General features: G+C 36.1%; 1 protein-coding gene across 1 annotated transcript in view; it reads right to left on the bottom strand.

Moving 5' to 3' along the window:
• Positions 1 to 2,382: 2,382 nt before the first annotated feature.
• The window catches only part of LOC124634365 (RING-box protein 2), a 44,799-nt gene continuing 28,568 nt past the window's right edge, over positions 2,383 to 18,613 (bottom strand). The window contains exon 2 of the mRNA XM_047169933.1: positions 2,383 to 2,638. Coding sequence (XP_047025889.1) covers positions 2,457 to 2,638 — 182 coding nt within the window. The 3' untranslated portion in view covers positions 2,383 to 2,456. The remainder of the gene's footprint in view (positions 2,639 to 18,613) is intronic.

The raw sequence follows: 18,613 nt of genomic DNA, 5'->3' as shown, positions 1-18,613 counted from the left end.
ATATAAAATTTTCCACAAATAACTGCTAAACATTGTTCAAGCTACAGGAATCAATCGGCCTCAGTTCTGATAATCATAATACAGTGTAAACGATTTATGTAAGATGATCATTCTTAGAAGACGTAATGATCTTATATCATTTTAACTAGCAAGGCGTAGATATTGTTATTACGTATGACGCATGTGGCAAGCGCCTTCATTAGCTTTCAAATGAAATGCGTCAGCGTCACTGCTTGATTAGCAGTATGAACACTGACTGCTAAAAGCTAAGGTACGTCAGTTAATTTATGGAATAAGTAATTTTCTGCTGGAATGTACCTAGGTGTTCGCAGTTTGTAAGATTTACAATTGTACATGATGACTTTTCTAAGTTATAAATTGAACAGTTTTTTATGTCCATTGTCCGCAAACAAACCAAGCTTTGCGGCGGCCTTTGCTTACCTGGATATAAATAAATATTAGCTATCATTTAGAAGAAATCAGGATTACTGAAATGCAACATTTAAGGGCCAAAAACGTCTCAAGGATCTCTAATATGTAAAGTTACACGAATCAATTAACAAAGCCGCGAAAACACAAAAGTTACGAAAATGGAAAATCTTGAACTGCCTATTAATTTCCTCTCATCAGTTCCGCATCTGTAAAGTAACTCCAGTAAAACAAAGATAAATACAATTATTTCCAGAGTTTTCTAACATAAATAAAACTATGGTAATAAAGGGGAAGTGATAATTTACACAACCGACGTTGTTTAGCTTCCGTGATTTATTGCAGTCATTAGCCAGAGTTGAGACTGGGTTCATGTTAAACAACGGTCATCATTAACAGCATCGTGGAAACATGCCGAATGTTCACTTGTACTTGATAAGTATCCTCTGTAGGTGAGCTTGTTATCATGATGTGGAAAATTACTATCTGTGGTCAGGACGAGGTATGTTACAGTACAGTAGTCTAGAGTTTTCGGAATGGCTACGAACATGAGAGAACTTTTATTCATTGTAAAGTTGAGGCTGAGAAATTGTTACAGGTTTTACTCGTTTATATGTGTAAAAGTTTTTTGTTTATAATTAAAAAATCGATGCATCATCCAGGATCAGTATCTTATACATTCAACGGCATTTTGCATAATGCTTCCAACCTTCTCTTTACACGAGTTTCATTTTGTATGTCAACTGCAGCAGCAATTAATTAATGTGGTATCTGTCTACCTACTTAATGTCAGTATAAGCAGTATTATTAAAGCTAGAACAGGAACTCAGGCATATAGTTAAGAAGGTGAACTAGTGGACCGCCCGCAAGCGGGTATGCAGGCTACGCTTATAGATAATTAAAAAGCTGATCTTTTGCATTTTTTTGGTCCCTAATCAGATGTGAATGTAGTCACAACAACCTTGTGCTGAAGGATAGCGTCAAAGGATTGCCTCATTAAGAAATCGCAGACGTAGATTATTATAATACAATAGCTAAAGTAACTGCTCATAATTCCGTCGCAGTACGGATTACAATCGTTACAATGGCGAATTATAATGCCACGTGTTGATATGAATCCACATCTCATTTTAATAACTGTGCAGTAAATGTCATCGTTTCTACATACGAGTATGTATACCTACAAGTATTTACTAAGTTCATACGTGTATATAAGTAATCACGCAAAAGGAAAACCGCTGTTGGCAAACCCCTAATTCTACTGTGTCACAGTTACGTTTAATTCTTATCTGTTTACATATTCCCGTTTCGGTTTATTTATTAATGCTAAACAAACATTTAATTAAAATAAATTTGACTTTAACTTGGGATAAACTGATGCTTCTTGTATAATCTACTCAATTTTTGGGATGAGATAGTCTCGAGATCGAGTTACAGACACGTGTTTTATGGTAGGACAATCATAGCTAATATTTAATTTAAATTGAATTCTAATTAAAAATACACAAAAAAATATTTTTTTCACAATTATTTAAATTCGGCTATCGGTATCGGTCATTATTTGCCTTTGTGATCTCTGACCACTCAAGTCCAACCACTTATTACTAGAAAGTTCTTACTACTAAGTATCCCATAAAAGAGATTTACTTTTTGCTCCGATGACCTACGAAACGCAATTCATCAATCAATCACTTATTTGTTATTAATCGAACAGTAGGACCTTTTACGTACTTTATCAAACTGATGGCTTTGCCCAATAAACTGACCTTAATAGTATTTTTTATGTCGCACAAGCTTGTTTAATGGTTATCGTTCACTTCGTGAGTCGTTTGCAGTCTTGATTATCATAAACGTGGAGTCAAACAGTAATGACATTGTCGGCAATGAATAGGTACTTGGAACATCCCTCCACTAGTTTGTAATTATATCTGTGATGTAAATAATTAAAACTGCTTTTGAGATTATTAGCTCGCTTTATTTTGAAATCTTACATGTAAGATGTTGTTCACTTCTTGATTAGATGGAAGTTATTTCCCCATGCGCTGTATGGACCACTCCTGCTGGCACAGAGGACAGCGGTTGTTCTGTTTCACCCACAGCGACATGCAGCAGAAGTGGAAACTGTGGTTGCACTCGCCCCACACCACCACGCAGTCTTGCTTGCCGTATGAATCCTTCTTGCTCTCACCCTGGCACCGAAGACACGCGTCTGTGGAAAAAAAAAATAAGCTTAACAAACATGTTCTACAATATTATTTTTAAAGTCACGAAGACGGATGATACTAGACATTCTTTCCCGCGGTTAGCCAAATATTTTTGCATGGCAATCCATAAATGTTATGAAGTAGGTACAATCTGTAAGGATCGTTACACTCTATATAATTAATCGTCTACGGTGTGACGCGGTAATCGCTTCTTATTGATAAGACTTTCAGCTTTGTACATATTTTATGCAGGCAGTTGAACGAACTACAATGGTTAGTATGCTTTAAGAATTCAGAAATTCCTAATGTTCATGAGCGTTCAGTAGAAAAATCTATGTTTAGGTGCTGTAATTTTCAATACATTTTTGTTGCAAATTTTTGTCATAATGTCTTCTTCCTATGCCCTTATGCGAGATCGTATATTGCTTCCCCGATGCACTAAGCTAGAACCTAGCTGACGAATGTGGATTAGACAGCGGTTCCCGAATTCTTTTGGCTTCGGAACCCTTTTCGTTTCACCATTTTTCGGCGGAACCTTAGCTTAAGTAAGAAGTAAACTAAAGACGTAAAATATACTTAGGTACGGCTCGCGGCGCGTGGTAGTGCACCAAAAGGTTATAATATGGTTAGAGATATATTCAGTATACTCAGGCGTAGCATGGCCACACTTGCCAGAAAATAATTTGGCCACCCTTGACTTTGTGTATTATGTGAATAGTTTTCAGTTTGAAGACTGACAAAGTAAACGCAAAAAAAAATAGATTGGGTTTGTACACGTGCGAGGCGAGCGAGCGCGATTTTTTTAAACTAAAAAACGAAGTTCCAAGCACCCGCTAGCATTGAAAGACATGCAGTGGTAGCCGGTATCGCGAGCGAAGCGAGCGCGAATTTTTTTTAGTTTAATTACCTACACAAAATAAACAAAACCACTGTAAATTAATAAGGTCTCAAAAAGTACAATATCCACACAAAAAAGCAAATCCAAATGAATAAGCAGCTAGCGAAGAAAGCGCTATTGCTTTTTCTGAACCAGAGGAATAAAAAATAAACATCAAAGGAAACCTCGACGGAAGAGCGCAAAATTATTTCTTTGCTGGATACTTGAGCAATTAAACGAACATAAAAGCATCACACGCAACATGGAGTCGCGAGCGAAGCGAGCGCGAAATTTTCGGACTCGCGGAGGTGCAAAAATTGGAAATAATGTCACATTTTGATTCATGGTAAAAATAGCCACTGGAAATACTCATATGCCGTGTCATTTCACGTCCTGTCAAATGTATGAAAACGTATAATCCTGGCGATGAAATAAGCCCAAAAAATGCGGTGATTTTTGGCCGACTCGCTACCTACTTATGCCGATTGCCGAAGACCTGGAGGTATTAAGTTAATCTACAATTTGTAAAAAACAGAATTAATTTATCTGCTGCCGTGGCCTTCCCCTGCGCTTGTCGCGAAAGTACGAGACTTACACTCCTGAATGGTACCCACCTACATGGTGCCTAAATGGAATTTTGGAATGCAATATTTAAAACAATTTAATTGAAAATGAATAATAATTTAATATTGTCAAAAGTGAAACGATTTACCATATGGAAATCTTGAATTTTCCACGGAACCCCTGAGGGCCTGTCACGGAACCTCAGGGTTCCGCGGAACCCCATTTGGGAACCGCTGGATTAGAAGATCTTATCTGGCGGGTACGTACAAGTTGCAACACTAGTGTAATCTAGCCACACAGCCAGCTCAAAGCTCAATTATTGCAGACCGTTATATAATAGATTGCGACTCGTACGTCGTTAATTGAGGAACATAAATGCTGGTATTATTACAAGACCGAGGCCATACAGCTTCGCGTCACTATTTTTTCAGCCCTTGGCATATATGTGGCATAAGTATACGTTATTAATATGGAATTTAAAAAGAAACATACAAGTAATTGCAATAATTGCTATGGAAATATTTCACGGAATAACGACTTTTCCTATAAATGTCGGACTGCGCAGTTTTTGAATCAAGCTTTTTGTTATTAATTTTACTGCAGGCTAGCGAAGTATTGCAGATATTTACCTACTACTAAAAACGAATTCAGAAGTCGTCAAAACATTTCGATGGCACATAAAAGTGACATAATCACAGGAAAACCGAATGAATAAATTTGTTTATTTTTAGAGAAATGGTTTTTCTATTTAAGTCACGAGAATCAAAACTTTCCACTTTCTAAGAATGACAAACTTACAGTAGATGATCACGGTACAACCTTATAACAGATACATACATTAATTAAAGATTACTATGAATATATTAATTTGAGTGCGTCGGAAACTCGTTCGTCGACACTTGACGTCATGTAACACTTTTTGTTTATGTCACATATTCATTTAAATAACGAATTGTGGAATGCCTGAGGCGTGACGTGGCGTGGCCATAAAGCTTCCGTATTCGAGAAGAGATCGATAATAATCCCCGCAGTAATAAATCCATATTCATGCCAGCATTAAGAATAAAATTAATATCCGAGGCACAAAACCGCATAAAGATAGACGTTCTTAAGCCGCAGGTTGTTCTGTGTAACTAACTAATCTACACCGGAATTATTAAGGTTTAAGACGAAACTACGCTGTTGTTTCATTAAACAAGTACAAGTTACTATGCAAACAAATTAAAAAGCAAATATTATACAGTAGGCATATGACGCGATTGACGACAACGATATCACGTGAGTAGAAATTTTAAAAACAAATACTCAAGTAAGTTTTACAATTTAAATTTTAAAATTGTAACCAAGCATTTTCAGTTACAAGATTTTTTGCGCCAATCATAATTCACACTGTTTTATTGCCATCAATATTAATTAACGTCGTAAACGTTATTAATAACAGGTGGTACAGTAATCGCATTACAAATATGTATATTATGACGGCAGCCTGAAGAATAAACAAGGCGAGCACGTTGTACTGCAGCAACATGATCCTGACGTGATGTGTCAGTGTTCCAGCTTACCACACAATTACCTGTCACGTGGTAACACTTGCATTTTGCATGACTTGTTCTCAAATTATGTATATTTTTGACAAAGTACTTGCAAAGGTGTGGCCAAGGTTAAAAAACTTATTAAAAATGTATAAACGTGAGAAATGTGAATTATAACTAATTCTTCTTTTATTAATTAATTTATAACCAATCTTGTGCAAAATTAGCTTTTGCTCACACGAGATACCTAATTTAAAATCGTTATTTAAAAATGTCAAATCCAAAGTTCAAGGCCAAGATGGTTATTTGTTCGGTTATTATAATGTTATCATATCAATACAATGTTGATATCACTTTATTTTCAATATGTTTACTATTTATATCAATATTTATCTGTAGGATAATCTAAATATTAGACATGCACTTAAACTTTTTGTGGGAGTGTCAAGTCAAGAGGAACGTAGGCGGAAATATGGCCAAACTCAATATTTTAGTGCAAATAAAAATTCTGTAGACAAACAAGCAGGCCTTTCCTTCTTCCTATGTACACATCATAATATTGACAGATGGTGCCAACGGGAAATGCGTCAAACTTCCTCAGACGGATACGAATTTCGAAAATATGTAGAACATAAACTTGAGTTCAGTTTTGCGTTGTGTCTTATCTTAACCATTCACAGGAGTTGAAAACCCTGGAGATGCTGTTGTATTGTTAGAAAGAGGCACCATAGCGCTGCGTAAAGAGCTCCAGAAAAAAAAACAGTTTTAGTCAGTAAATGTCCGAATGTCCCTTTTGCTGCACCCAGCGCGAGCATTCATTTCAAATAAAAATATCCCCATAGAAAGCGTTTAATAATGCCATTTATAATATTAGCGGCCAAACTCATGTAATCTTAAAAACGGCTCTGACGTTAAATTACTTTTTCATCCCACCATCTCGGAAAGAGTAGTTTTACCCTTTGATATCTGAGCGCAAAAGCCGTTTTTATCCTCTAGAGCGGCAAAGTGATTTGAATTTAGAAAATCGTGTGTAATTTGTGACAATCTTGATAAGACTTTTCAAACAAATACATATTAAACAAATAAAATACTGCTTAAAATAATTATTCAATTAATGAAGTAATTTTTATTATTGTTTTTACATATATTTTAACCTCTTTTAATTTTTTAACTGAGTTTTCAAATAAATGAACTTTAATAGGTACTTCTTTTTAATTTGATATTCATATAATGTGCGCGCCATTTTTTTTTAAATTTAGTCTTTTCCATGTAATTTCCTCGATGAAGTGGGATGAAATTATTATTTTTTATTGTCGATTTTAAACCTCGTTACATTTTTAAACTGAGTTTTTGCATAAATAAATTTTAATAGGTACATCTTTTTAATTTGCCATGTGTGACGTGCATGCCATTTTCTTTTTTTGAGTTTAGAAATTTCCTCGATGAGGTGGGATGAAAAGTTACGTGTTGCACTCGAGTGCAAAGATTTTTCACCTTGTGCTCTTTTGATTCCCTCGCTATCGCTCAGGATTCAAATTATTGAAACACTCGCTACGCTCGTGTTTCAATTTTAGAATCTTTCGCTTGCTCGGTCATCAAAATTGAGCCCGCGGTTAAAAAGCAACTTTGCACTCTTGTATAACAAATAACTATGAACATTATGAAATTGCGTGAAAAACTACGGAAAATATTATGAGTAAGGTCAGTACATAAATACTTATCAACACAAAAAAAATGCAAAGATGATGTAGTGTATCTATATCTAGACACTTATTAAAATCACATGTATTATAATTTATGTAATTATATTCAACAGATTCAGGTAATCACAATAATTCCAGCAATTCTATTTATGGCCATGATCTGAGAACCGTTCGCTGGCACTTGAATATGATATTAAGATTTTATTTGGAAGTGGTCTTCACCAGTAATATTCAATTTATATTCGACACTTATATTCACATTTATTGCCTACCTTTATTGGCAATAAATATGCAATATGTGCCAACTGCAATGTCATTGAGTAAATCGGAAACTTTCCATAGTCCATCAAGATGCATTGATTTAGATAAATACGATACCTACAATTTATAGGAAACCCATTGACTGAGGCTAGGTAACAATGTGTCAATTGACAAATAAATTGATGTGGTATTCCAAAGGTTAGGTATGTGACTTCAGTGACAAGTAGATGATTCAATTTCACGAGTTTTTTACATAGCTGTTCACAGAACACGTGAAATTGAGGGGTGTGGTGTACCCACAATGAACCTAACACGACGACCAATAAATTACAATTTAGGCGACACCGCCCCCAATCAACTTCAATCACGGCGAGGAGACGCTGCGCGGACGCACGTTTACCCGATTTGCGATATTGACCTTTATTCTTATATGCGAATTGATACAAACATGTAGCAAGTACGCAGTTCTATTAGGTACCTTTTGTTCATTATTTAGCATTTGAGACAAATAACTAGTGCGTATTCAATATAGATTCCCATTGTATTTTTGTAAAATTGCGCCCAAAGAGAGAAGCTATAAATTTACCACAGGGCCGATTTTGGCCTTTGGTTTGATAAGTTTATGGTTATTGCTCTGAAACTACAATGAATGAATTGCGTGTTTTTGTAGCATCGATACGTAGGTTGTAGATAGATATGGGAAAATTTTAGCAATTTTACATTTCTGAAAGAGGTCACGCCCTGGCTCGCCCATGATGTCATTGTCGGAGTCGAATATTGAAGAAATTAATTGAAACAACATTTGTATTTGTTCAGTTACCAAATATGTACGGGACATAGAGAAGTATGACATCAAAATACTAGGAACTAAAAAGCGCACAACAACTTAAACATGGGACAATACAAATAGCCGTCGGAAGCGTTAATTGAAAAAATCTACATGTCATGACACAGGCTCTCTGGTTGGACAAACGATACAAATCATAATTATCTATTTTTTTATTATTATTTTTAGCCCATACTGTCCCACTGCTGGGCAAAGGCCTCCCCATCTTGCTTCCACACTTCTCGATCTTTCGACCGAGCCCACCAGTCTCGACAATAGGCGTCAAGGTCGTCACGCCATCTCTTCCGGGGCCTACCCCGCCTGCGGTGTCCATCCTGAGGTGTCCACTGAGCGACGATAGTGGCCCATCTTTCCGGATGCATTCGGCTGACGTGTCCGGCCCAGTTCCACTTTAATATTGCCGACTTTCGGCCCACATCAGCGACTCCCGTTTTGGAACGTATGTCGGTATTTCGTACACGATCAGTTCGTCTAATACCTAAAAGGCTACGTTCCATCGCTCTTTGGCAAACCTTGAGCCTGGACTTCTGACACTCGGTGAGGGACCAGGTTTGCGCACCATAGGTTAGGACGGGCAAGATACACATGTCGACTAACTTTCGTTTGAGTGAAAGGGGTAGGTCCCCTTTCATGTAGTGTTTCATGGACCAGTAGCTCTTCCAGGCGTTCTCGATGCGGCGATCGATTTCTTTCTCTTGCCTGTTATCGAAGGAAACTAACTGGCCCAAGTAGATGTACTCGTCGACATAGTGTAGAGCTTGCCCATCTACCTCAACATTACCTTTCGTGCTGTTAGTCATCGTATGTGTCTTGCTCATGTTCATTTGAAGTCCAACCTCTCGGCTTGCCCTGCTCAGGTCTTGGAGCATTTCTTGGAGCTCTGCTGATGTAGACGCAAAAAGAACGATATCGTCAGCAAACCGCAAATTTGTCAGCCTTTTGTTACCGATGACGATGCCTTTAGATGTCCAGGGCACGGTGAGCTTCCTGAAGACTTCTTCTAGTGTACAGGTGAATAGATTAGGGGAGAGCGGATCACCCTGTTTTACGCCCTTCTCTATTAAAAATGATGGACCAGAGGAAAGTACTTTAATCGATGCAGTGCTGGCCCTGTAGACTTCTTCCAGAAGCTTTATATATGTCTCATTTATTTCTTGTGCGCGTAAGGATGTAAAAATCGCCGTGTGTTTGAGACTGTCAAAAGCCTTGGAATAATCCACGAAAGCCAGGTACAATGGTTTGTGGTACTCATTATATTTTTCTATTATCTGGTTTAGTGTAAAGAGATGGTCGGTCGTGGAGAATTATAATTATATTTATATTATAATTAAATTATAATTATATTATAATTATCTATATTATAGAAAAAAATCGGAAGTACGTCTATAAAAAGGTCAAAAAATCATTAATAATTATTTGTTGCGTCCCTACCTAATGTAAGATACTAGGTTGAGTTACTAACAGCTCGAAAAATCAGAACAAAACCTAAAGCTTGTATGACTTGCACTTCCTAAAGTTTCATACACCACCACAATATGTTAGCTGAAATCATCAACCCAGTGACTCGTCATTCTTTTTTAGCAAAACAATCAAGTGATATGGTAAACAATCTAGTGATACCTACCATTATTATGAGAATTACATTTTTTTGTTAGTACCACAACCAATCCTAATTAGTACAATTATGTACGTTGCGTATTATTGCTACATGACGATGGTATTTTTGATATTATTTTGTGGCAAAAAGGTGCGGTTCTATATTGGATGCTTTTTCATCAACAGGTATGGAAATTACAGATCTGATGAATATCATAAGACCGCATTAAAATTGTTTAACAATAGTCGTTAAAAATTATTTCGTTTAAGAAGCAATTTGATACCATTCATTATTAACATCTAAATATAGAAAGCGTGGTGTTAGCTAAAACAGCATGTCGTAATTATTCAACCAGGAAAATGCTGACAGGATCTCATAATTTCAATACTCGTACACTTCTTAGGCAGAAATAAGTATTCATAATACCAAATTATCAAAGCTAGATTTCAATATAAATTATAATAAAACTCAGCGTGGTAAATGTCATGTTTTGTATCTTTAGGTAGGTATGAGAGTCAGGAAAAGTATACATTTGTCAGCAAAATGTTTGGTCGTACGATACAACCGAAGACGCAGACGTAGCCGTGGAATAGATAATGAAGGCGTCACTGCATAACGAAGTGCTAGTGTTAGTTGCAACTGTTGCAAGCTAGCACGCTGTTTACATGCGTCTATCAGCACGTGGAGCAGCTTTTACAATCTCATTGTCTAGGAACAATGATATGGCTTAAGTAAATATTATGGTGTGCTCCTCTGTTAATTTGTTTACATAGTACCTGTGTTATTATTTTTTTTACATTATTGTTTATCATTTGATTGTGGTTGATTCATCTTTACGCAATATCAAGGCGAAATACAAGTTCAGGGTTTTTGAGTTACATATTTATTGTAAATTGTATAATACGGAATTTTATTTGTATCTTATTATCTATTGGGTTTTTGCAGTCCATCGACATCAACATTGGCTCCGTTTAAAGAGTAACCAAAATAAACAGTTACAAAAAAAAATGGGCTAATTTTACAAGTCACAAACAGATATCGCAGGCCAGTTTCGGTACATGTATATTAACAGCCGTGGAAATTAAATTTTCAGTAAGAAAATTTTACCAACTGTGAATCTTTACAGGCAATGTCAATTATTGATGCAAGCGCCGTGGTTCAAGTCTCGTCGGCATAGTTTTCTCTAGAATATTCTTTGGCCGATTCGCGTGTGCCAGATGTATTGCCATTCGCGCGCAAAAGGTGATTGCTCCCTTGAATCCCGTGCTCTCTTACACGTAGCTAAGAAATAAACTATGGGGACATTTAAAAATAACACAGAGTTGATGCGTGGGCGCATTCACGCATGACTCTATGTATTAATTGAACAAAGACATGTAATAGACTGTTACTCATTAATGTCAACTGGAAAGTTTTACTAACCTATTTTTCAGGATAAATTGGGATGTGTGAAGCATCTATCAAAATTACAAAGGTTGCCCTCCCTGGTTTACTTAGCCAAATAGAAATGTATCGTGTGCCCAATACATACTTCTTAGTGAATATCAACAAGACCTAGATGTATTTTCAGGTCTCGTTTAAAAAAAACTGTTTCTGAGAAATAATAAAAGTTACAGTCTAGCTAGCCAGTAGTAATCGTGAACTAGGTTACTTTCGTTAGGCTATCTGCCGTTGTGTGAGTAGCTATTATGACGTCATTTAGCGCGTAACAGACGTGATTAATGCTTTTACAAACAGATTATCTGTTGCTTATTGTTTACTTTTGAAATACCCCTTTAGATTTTTTGTAAAGAACATTTTACAAGAAAAATATTTTGCATGAAACATAGGTGATACCTATTTAAACAACGACGAGTAACCTTTTCACTGAAAGGCTTTTTTTATCACAACTGACGCACGACATAATTATATTGCACCGACATCAATTTACATGCAGTTACACGTAGGAGGACGCATAACTCATATTTATCCTGGTTTAACAGAGGGAATAGGAAAAAATACTCCATAATATTAACATATTTCAATTAATTTTGTTTATTAAATTTTTAGCATTTAAAAAAGAACGAATAGAAAACAAGTTTGGAAATAACCAGTTTTCAGCTGATTTAGATTTTTTTAATTACAGTAGGTACGAGATTTTTGTGTCCTTGTTTTACACTTTAGACGAATACTAGTACACCTTTCGAGTGCTGCCGCACTATGAACTAACACATGCGCACACACAAGCCTGTGGTGGTATAGAGAAGGCGCCTCCATTTACACTTTCACACACCCACGAACTTCTATGCATACTTCACATGTGTGCGTGACTGACGTATACATATTACAAAACATTTAAAACGTGTGGGTGTTGCATGCTAGTGTTCGTTACCCGATTCAGGTTCGGCAGCGGTAATGAACCTTTCTGAAACAGGCCTCATTCAGAAAATAACGTGGAAACAAAACGACGAAGTAAGCAAACATTAAAAAATACTTATGCAGTAACTGCCAAAAAAACGATGTAAAATAATGTTATGTTTAATTATTTTGTAGTTGTTATCTTAATGAGATCATTTGTGGCAACCAATAACAACCAAGGACGCGTGTGGTCTAAACGTTTCAAAAAAATGTTTACGGCCCCTGTAGCGTACTCTTTTCTCCAGTACTTTTCCATCAGTACCTTGGTGTATACGCTGAGGTCGCCACTCACGCTGCGTTTTATTGCGGATTGGTAGAAATAGAAACAATGCAATTTTATTGTAATTAAGATTTACGACATAATATTTTTTTTTATGCTATAAAAAATATTGTTACAGCCTCCTTGTACTGACCAAACAATAATTTTTTGCAACAATCGCAGTGGTATATCGTATCTTTAACGTTCCGTTCCCGTTAGAAATGCCACGACCTGTATTTTGAACGACAAATATAGAATTGCCTCACTCACACACATTGAAATTAATGAAACTCACTTACTGAATACGATTGACTTACGACTTTCGAGCCATACGGTGATTATGGAGACTGTACTGAATATTATTTTTATGAAAATATTTTTGGATCATAACGGAAGATGTATTCTTTAAATAACAACTTCCTGTATAAGTCATCAATACACCTCGGATTAACTCCGCGAGCGTTCCCGGAACATTCTTTGGTCAGTTATCATCTCAGCCAGATATAATTTATGTCCAGACTTTATCATGATAAAATAACTGTTCATACGGCTGTATTAATATAACAATATTTTATTTAAACCTTTCTCAGAAAGGATGCACTTACATTTGTTTAATTTTCTCGAACAATTCAAAAGACATTCTTATGATCATAAAGTACATTTATAAATACGCAAGTGAAGAAGATTCTATGTAGGTTGTGTTACTAATTTTAATGAGAAAGTTCAATAATTTTAATGAAGCTTGGATCAAAAAACCGTTATTGAAGGGACCTCTTATTCCGTCGCCATAAAAAAGGATTAATAAAATGCTTTATGGTAATCAGTATTCCGGTTGATGGCGCCACCTACGGCCGAGTTCGTGCGTGATCGATGCAGCTCATTACAGCACTCGGATTTTCTGTACATCGTACCTACTTACTTTTAGGGATTGTTCACACCAAACGTATTGTCCGCCGCTGACTGTGAGTATACTCACTGTCTGCCCCAGTATGAACGTCGACTCAATCTGCAGTACGCGTACTCACCAAGCCGACAATAAGCTATAGCGTACGATGCGCTACATGTGTGAACAAAAGAATAGGCTCGTGTAGGTTCACACTAGATGCGTACGCTGAGCGGCTGACTATTCTACACATAAAAGAGCTCAGTATTTGAACCCCCCAATCTTCATACATAACAGATGCTATGTCTTCCCAAGCGCATCTTCGTAAGTTTCTATCACTAAATTCTTCTGAATTCGCATTCCAAATACATTCTCTAGAATGTACTTCTGCAATAAACTTTTCGGTGTCGAACATCGCGAGGTGTCACGTGTCACGTCTGTCCTCATTGAAGTTTGTTTCTCGAGTGTATTGCGGCCGATGCGCGCGGCGGTGCGGGCGCGGCGGAGCGGCGCTATTCGGCAACTGCGTCCGCGTAGCCAATCCGCGTCCGCCGTGCATAGTCGCGTAGTAAAATAATCGGCCACTGAGAGTCAGCGACAACAGGCGACGTAATAGCGTATAGTCGGTTCGGTGTGAACGACAATTTCAATATATATGGAAAAGCAATAAACTGCGTAACGCGCGCTCACAGTCAGCGGCCGACAATACGTTTGGTCTGAACGATGCCTTACCTTTACGTCTGCATAATTCTGGGAGTGGAATGCGAATACATACATAAAATGTAATTACACGTTTATGAATACTATAACGATAAATTTCGCGTCGCCATTCCTCTTACAATGCTTGCGGAAAGATTCACCGGTTGTTGAGTCGTTACTTTTACAGTAAAAAACTTAACAGTCATGCATGAACCATTATGATTTGGTGGTGGTGTTTTGGCTGACAAATGATGACCATGTTCCTAATGACTGCTACCGCTACACATTTGTCTTAAATTTTTCCATTATCTTTTCCTATGACTTATGAATCACTTTGATGAGTGTAAACTCATAAAATTAGGGAGGATGAACTTTTATTGTTCTATGATATTTATGGTTATAACCTGTTAAATCATTTGGGCATTCGGTATCATAGATAACAATATTCTCAAGTACTGACATAAAGCACGATAATTGAGATTCAAAAATACGAAATTACGGTATTTTAATCCATGTTAATTAATAAACTGTCACTTCGCAAACTGTTGTTTAGCCTACTTAAATAAAATTGAATCCGGCTCGATTCTGACGCACATAATTAATTTCAAGTAATTACAGCAAATATCGGATTTTTTCTTTCTTCTTTCATTTATCGGTATGGGTATGGCGACAGTATTCTGAATCAAAAGCTGCAACTACAAATAAGGTATGTTTATCTCGACAGCGTAAAAATAATCATGAATGCGTCACAAAAACGTAGGTTTTTGTTTTTGAATGAATTATGAGAATTTTCCCAACCTCTGACATCAAATCTCTACATTGCCAACTTTCTTGAGTATTTTAATTTTGAAAATCATTTTCGGGTTTACGTCGTGGTCGAAGACATATGTATGTAATTTTAATTATGTATATGTGATGTTTTAGAGATCAACAGGATCATAGCAGACCGGCTTAATTTAAAACATGTCATGCTATATTGCGCTTCTGCGCTTGTATAGTATTTACGATAGGTTTGAGTTGACTGTACCCGCAAATAATTAATGTGAGAAATATATTAATTATTATAGAAACAAAAAGATGTGATGCCTTTTATAATGCATTATAATACACTTTCACACGAGGCACGATGGTGGATGTCAAACCAAGAACTAATAATAGAAATATTACGTAGCTGTTATGTTTGGATTTGGAGGTTTCCACGGTTTACTAACAACTTGTTTGCGTGCTACCAACTGTGCAAGACTTTACAATGTTAATTGGCTTTTCACGAGCATATTTGAACAGTTTTATCATTAATATCTTCTAAAACAACTATGCCTGTGAAACTTACTTCTTATATTTATTGTTTTTGTAACACCATAATAGGTACATTTTCCGAAAACTGCTTTGAGGCTGTTAATTGTAATTTCAAGCATGTCATGCTGGTAGAGTTAGAATCGGATAAAACAAAACGTGCTTGTTTTCGCAAATCACATCGTAGTATTTCCTTTATAGCAATGTATACGTCCAGGAATTCGAAAGCAAATCTAGAAACGTGTAGGATTCCTATCTACACCGCGAGCTAAACGGAATCTGCACTATAAATAGGGAACATTTTATACAACTCGTGTGGGAATTAATTCATAGGACACTGCGCCACTCTACAAGTACCTACTATTATTACTTAATCTATGTACATAATAATAAGATCCGACATACGTAGCTAGTCGCAGACCGATGTAAGTACTGGCCGAAGCATGCATCAAAAATGTTCAAGATGAGGTACATAAACATCATCCTCGGACTGACATAGATACACTTGGCAAATCCCCCTAAAATACCATCACGCTACGTCTCAACAAGACATGATAAGGGCAATGATTCACACGTATATTTTTAAACATCTGAATCATGAATAGTAAAATAAGTGGGATTTACATTGCGTAGTAAGTACTGTAACGTAGTTAGAAACTTTTTCGTTTGTAAGGTTTTATTCGTGAGATATTTTTGATACTGACCGGGCAATCATTTCAAATGTATTCGATTTGTTCCATAGAATAAGTTTTTTATATTGAAGTGTGTCACTTCACCCCCGAGTCAGCGAATAAACGCAAAGTTAAAGTTATTATTGAATGTTTTAATTTAATATCCTGAGGATCCCCGGTTCCTAGCGCACCACGCGCTACAATTTGGTGGAGGCGCCGACGCCAAAGCCCCAGTATAATTTTCAGGTCACGCGGAAAAGTCGCTTGGTGACATTTCGAAGACGGGAAGAGAGAAGAGCCTGGTAGAATAATCCTGGGCATAAGTTCTGGTAGAATATCGGAACAAGGATCATAAAAAGAGCTAAGTGAAATTTTAATCAATTTAGTGTGTGAAAGATGTCCCAGGACATAGAGTTGTTTTCTGGCGTCAATGACGTTTCTTTTGAAGATTTCCTTTTCCAATTTCGCATCATTGCTGCAATTAATAAATGGAAGGAAAAGGATCTAGCACTGTTACTAGGTGCATATTTACAAGGCCCTGCTCTGACGTTTTTCAAATATATTTACGTAGAGGGCATTGAGTATAAGACGCTATGCAATAAACTTAGGGCAGAGTTCCCAGATAATATAAATTATGTAGAAAAATTCTACAACGCTCGACAGGAGCAAGAAGAAGAATTACTGTCATTCTATTACCGTCTGTGTGGGTTACAGACCAAAGCAGACATTGCAGACGATAACATTTTTATTAAAGTGTACTTAAAAGGGCTTATTTTTAAATATAAAGCCGCATTAGGCTCACAGCTCTTTGCATCAAAATATGAGCTGCGTGATACACTTTTTCAAATGAGAGATTTATTTGGAAAAGTACAGAGAAATGTCATGAATTTGCCAATCATTCCGCAGAGGAGTGATGATAAGAAATACCCTGAGAAATATGAAAATTCTCCATGTACACCGTTTAATGCACAAAATATTTTTAGCGTAAAGAAAGAAGCAACGCCGAGCAAAGACATGGAGATGCAGCAAAATGAGAAGGAGCTGTGTTAGGAATTTATAGTCTATGACATTTAAAAAAATGTAGGGTTGTTAGTCTATGAAAAAGAATGACTGTGGTGTGAATTGTCATGATGTAAAAACTAGTGAGAACAATGTTATAATTCCTAACAAAATGTGATTGTATTTCTTTAACTATTAATAAAGGCTTTCAAGAATACCAGAAGTTTGAATACCTACAATAGGTTATGGGCCCAGAACGCCCGAGAAGAAAAAATTAAAAACCGGGATTGGGTAATGAAAAACCCAACATAAAAAACAAGTGAAAAAAAAACTAAAAAACAGTAATAACAAGGAAGAAAATAAAAAACGGTGAAAAACTAAAAAATGGAAAAACCTGAGATAATACAGATAGAAAAATTAAAAGATGCGGAAACATTTTTATTGTGGAAATTTGAATTCAATATACACTTAAAAGCGGCAAATCTTGCAAAAACAATTGCACAAACAAAAGAAGATGACAAGAAAAGTGACTTCAGTATCAAAGATGCTCAGGTGCAAAGAATTATCATAAGCAGTATTGATAAGAAACTAAAAGGTCACATAATTAATTGTAACAGTGCACGTGAAATGTACGTAAAATTATGTGAAATATTCGAAGGTTCTGAGCAAAGAAACAAAGATGCATTATTACAAGAGTTTTTCACATATAAGAAACAAGAGAGTCAATCGCTTTCCCAATTAATAAGTGAAATAGAAAATTTACAATTTCGTATAAGTCAGCTAGGAACAAAAATAGATGATGAAATGGTCATATCCAAAATACTAAGCTGTTTACCAAATAATTTAAACTATTTTATAACTTCTTGGGAATGCATGGCAGACGATAAGAAAACCCTTCAAAATTTAACAAACAGACTTCTGGCTGAAGAAAATCGAATGTTGAAAGCAAAAGAAAGTGACAAGCAGCTAGCATTTCAAGCTACATCTTCATCTACATCAAAGAAAAAGTTTAATGCAATAAAATGTTTCAAATGTAACAAAACAGGGCACATGAAGAAAGACTGTAGAGCCTGTAGTATCTGCAAAAGGGACAACCATGAAGATAAAGACTGTAAGTTTAAAAATAAACAGTGCTCAATCTGTAAAAAAATTAATCACAGAGAAGAAAATTGTTTTTTCAAAAATAAGAATAAGAATGAGAATGAAGAAAAAAGTAACAAAAGAATAGAAAAGGCATTTTTTACAAACGGTGAAATTCAAGAACCAAAACTGAAAGAATTTGTTGTAGACTCTGGGTGTACTGCACACATGACCAAAAATGTAGACATACTAAAATTTTTTGAATGCAAACCATCATCTGTTTTGACTGCAAATGAAGAAACAATAGAGGTGAAAGGG

Source organism: Helicoverpa zea, chromosome 1 (genome assembly GCF_022581195.2).
Source record: "Helicoverpa zea isolate HzStark_Cry1AcR chromosome 1, ilHelZeax1.1, whole genome shotgun sequence".
Classification (NCBI taxonomy): Eukaryota; Metazoa; Arthropoda; class Insecta; order Lepidoptera; family Noctuidae; genus Helicoverpa; species Helicoverpa zea.
This window is presented reverse-complemented; position numbering and strand designations above follow the sequence as displayed.